A 3696-nucleotide genomic window follows, 5' to 3' on the forward strand; every position below is an offset into this window, starting at 1 on the left:
TGTCAAAGCAAGAGACCTCATGCTCTCATTGGTCCATAGAAATCTAGAGAACCAAGTGCCATCCATGTTAAGTCATACTCATAACCCCACCAGGTCTCCAAAGTGAACAACCTCTAGTCAATGGAACAATGTAGGCAAGGAAAGTCGGCAAAATGGATCCATAATCTCAGGAAAATGAGTGGCTTTGAGGACTAGGTATAAGGTTCCCAATCCCAAACTCTTTGGCTGTTAGTGGATTGCTCGAGCTGCTCTTGCGGAGAGTGCGGGTCCACTTACTATGGCAAGTGAACTGGAAAGAGCTCAGTATGAGAATCAAATGCCCTTATCGAATTTGAGTTTATCAACCTACTAATTTTTCAAATTTCATTTTCTTTCTATTCACTAAACCAAAGCCAATTCTCACGCTCATCTTCAATATCTTGATTTTTCAAACAATTTAGGCATTAGGAAAATTGCAAGTCTAAATGTTTTTAGGTCTCCGTAACAATTTCATATCTTTACCATTTAGATCTCTTAGCAAATTCCTTGAGAGGAACAGTTTCTACAATCCACTTCTCCAACCTTCCGAAGCTATGACACTTGGATACCAACAAAACCAATTTAGCTTTCAAGGTGGATTCTGATACTGCCCTTCAATCTCTCAAACATTCAGATGACTACCTTGCAAATTCGGAATGGAATTTCTGTAATGGACAAGTATGCAAGTCAAAAAAATTTAGGATCAAATTGGCAAAATTGAAAAGTTAGGGATTGAATTGGTCACTGCACAATAGGTTAAGGATTATTTGGACAATTTTCCTAGAGATCCTAGCTAATAATGATCACTACTCACAAGATTCATAAATGCTAGAAATTCTCATTTCATTTTTCCTATGTAAAGCCGTAATGTGTTAAATATCATCATATCTCATTTTTCAAGAAGGCAAAACAACTCAATATCACCTTTACTTATCATGACATGACATCCAGATCTTATCCGATCTTATGTATATGCCATTCTGAAGTGATCCATTAATCTGCTAATAAGTCTTTTCAAGGGGTTGCTGTCCACATTCCTGGCTCAAGCCATGTCTTATTCACAACACCAAAATGTACTCTAATGGCGTGTAATCTTTAGTCTCTTAGATCACTCACAGTAAATCCAATTCAATCGCCATCGTCACTGTCGTGCTCTTATGACATGTATACTGCAAATGTTGAAATATGTCGGCCGCGGGGGAACGCCGTATATCATACGAGGATTAGTCGGGCGTTCGTAAAGTTCTAGTGGGATCGGCGTTTTGAGAGAGAGAGAGATGTCACTGTCAAGTCGACAAGTTGATGGCAAATACGAGCAGCAGTTCTGAGGTGAAATTCAGGGAAGTGGAGAAGCATTGGATACGATGACAGACGATGACACACGTTCGCCCGGCCCCTATAAAAGAAACAAGGACAGAGACAAGCATTCATTCAGGCTCACACGGACTCGGACAGAGCAAGAGGAGAGAGAACTTGCTCCTTAAGGTAAAGCTTCCACTTCCTGTCACAGTCCAGCACCGTTCTCTCTGCTTCCTAATTAGACCCATCTCAGCTCTCGAGCAAACCCACTTTCTATCTCTCTCTCTCTCTCCGTCTCTCTCTGCTTCTGACATTAATCGAAGACAGAAGAGAGTGAATCGGAAGGTCGAATTCGAATGGCCTTAGAGACGGTGGTGTTCCAGCAAGACCCGTTCAGCTGCTACGGCGGCGGGGCTTGGAACCATCACGTCGGGTCCGGCTGCTTCGGAGACGACGAGAAGACGACCCGCGTCCACGAGGCGGCGGCTCTGAACTTGAACGCTGCCGAGGCCGCGATGAACGTGGACAGAGACGGCGGATGGGACGTCGAGGGTGGACTAGCGGGGGTGGGGGCGTCCCCGCCGCCGGCTGCGCCGCCGGGGACGGTGGCGGGGCGGAGGAAGAGGAGGAGGATGAGGATAGTGAAGAATAGGGACGAGGTGGAGAGCCAGAGGATGACCCACATTGCGGTGGAGCGCAACCGCCGGAAGCAGATGAACGATTACCTCGCCGTGCTCCGGTCCATGATGCCTCCTTCCTACGTCCAAAGGGTTCGGCTCTCCCTCTCTGTCCGTACCGATTACATTATTCACTTAAAAATATATATATATCATTTTAGTACTATATAATAAAATTCTTATTAAATTGGTGAAATACATCGGATCTAAAGATTTTCTTTCCTAATCTCAAGATTTTTTTTTTGGGAAATGGATTGATTAATATAGGGGGACCAGGCATCAATAATAGCAGGTGCAATCAACTTTGTCAAGGAGCTGGAGCAGCACCTCCAATCCCTCAAGTCCCAGAAGCAGCCTGCACAAGTCAACGGCCCCCGGTCAGCCTCGCCCGCCGACGATCACCCCTTCTCCGACTTCTTCACCTTCCCACAGTACTCGACCCGGGCCAGCAGCTCGCACAGGCCCGAGGCCCAGCCGGCGGTCGCGGACGTGGAGGTGACCCTGGTCGACAGCCACGCCAACGTCAAGGTCCTGTCCCGGAACCAGCCGAAGCAGCTGCTCAAGATGGTGCACGGGCTGCACTCCCTCCGGCTCAACGTCCTCCACCTCACCCTCACCACGGTCCAGAACATGGTGTTGTATTCTTTCAGCGTCAAGGTCAGCCTCCTCCTATACTAAGTACACCACCATCCGTTCTGCGTCCAAACTATTTATCTAGTGATCAAGCCAGATCGATGTCGAAAATTCCGTTGAATCGGCAAAGAAACAATACCGGCCTAGAAACCGCAATAGAGACAGCATCGATATATAGTCGAGACAGTTTTTTGAGACACTGACCGTGACCCGCGCCTATAACTACCCGATAATGATAGGCTAATCATTTCAATGTTGGGAAGGAGGAAAAACTGTTCACACTTAGAGAAAATGGCAAGAAATGATTCTGAATCTGATTTTTGCTTGGCTAGTTTTGCCGAGACATGAGTTGATGTACCTAACAACGTGATGGCTTGCGAGGCAGGTTGAGGATAGTTCCCAGTTGACCTCGGTGAACGAGATTGCAACTGCCGTGTACGAGATGGTGGGCAGGATCCAAGAAGAAGCTGCCTTTGTGTGCTAGCAGTGACAGGGAGGGGCCTTCACTGCTATTTTCAAACTTGAATTCTCCTTCTGCCCATTCAATAGTACTTACTAAATACCAAAACAATGTATAAATTAGGGTATAGTTTCGTTTTGGGTTCTTGTTCAGGAATTGTTTTCCCAGAGATTTTGTGTATTAGGGGATGGGTTAGCTCAAGAGCAAAAGACAAGATTATGTATCTGCAAATTTATTTTTATTTCGCTTGTCATCTTCTGATTTCATGAACGAGTGAATTCGCCATCAAAGTTCAACGATGACTCCATCTACCATGTCAATAGTGATCTTCTACGCCATTCCTATTGTGTTGATCATTAAATGATAGATGCGGTAGAAAGTAAAAATGAACTTGCAATGAAGCACAAATTATCTCGCAATTAGCCCTTTCCTATAGATCACTAATCCATCTTCTTCGCCTACTTATCCTAACTAACTTACTTCAAGATGCCTCATCACACATGTTGACATTCCATTACCAGTATATTTGAATGTATTAATTATGATAATTTGTGATTTTAGGATATTATGATGATAATTTTCTTACAAATGGAGACATCCTTAAATGTA

At 44.8% G+C, this 3696-nt stretch overlaps 1 protein-coding gene across 1 annotated transcript; it reads left to right on the top strand.

Moving 5' to 3' along the window:
• Positions 1 to 1372: 1372 nt before the first annotated feature.
• On the top strand, positions 1373 to 3383 carry LOC104415758 (transcription factor bHLH96). The gene is made up of 3 exons (XM_010027112.3): positions 1373 to 2087; positions 2262 to 2651; positions 3013 to 3383. Exons 1-3 carry the CDS (start codon positions 1674 to 1676, stop codon positions 3109 to 3111), a joined length of 903 nt encoding a protein of 300 aa, XP_010025414.1. The 5' UTR covers positions 1373 to 1673; the 3' UTR covers positions 3112 to 3383.
• Positions 3384 to 3696: the final 313 nt, after the last annotated feature.

The sequence above is a fragment of the Eucalyptus grandis genome, chromosome 8 (assembly GCF_016545825.1).
Source record: "Eucalyptus grandis isolate ANBG69807.140 chromosome 8, ASM1654582v1, whole genome shotgun sequence".
NCBI lineage: Eukaryota > Viridiplantae > Streptophyta > Magnoliopsida > Myrtales > Myrtaceae > Eucalyptus > Eucalyptus grandis.

What these genes read in the sequence shown, in the direction of transcription:
- LOC104415758 (XM_010027112.3), top strand. Translation starts at nt 1,674, where the DNA reads ATGGCCTTAGAGACGGTGGTGTTCCAGCAAGACCCGTTCAGCTGCTAC. An exon ending in CTCCTTCCTACGTCCAAAGG is followed by an intron (nt 2,088 to 2,261) that starts GTTCGGCTCTCC and finishes TGATTAATATAG; the next exon opens with GGGGACCAGGCATCAATAAT. An exon ending in TGTATTCTTTCAGCGTCAAG is followed by an intron (nt 2,652 to 3,012) that starts GTCAGCCTCCTC and finishes CTTGCGAGGCAG; the next exon opens with GTTGAGGATAGTTCCCAGTT.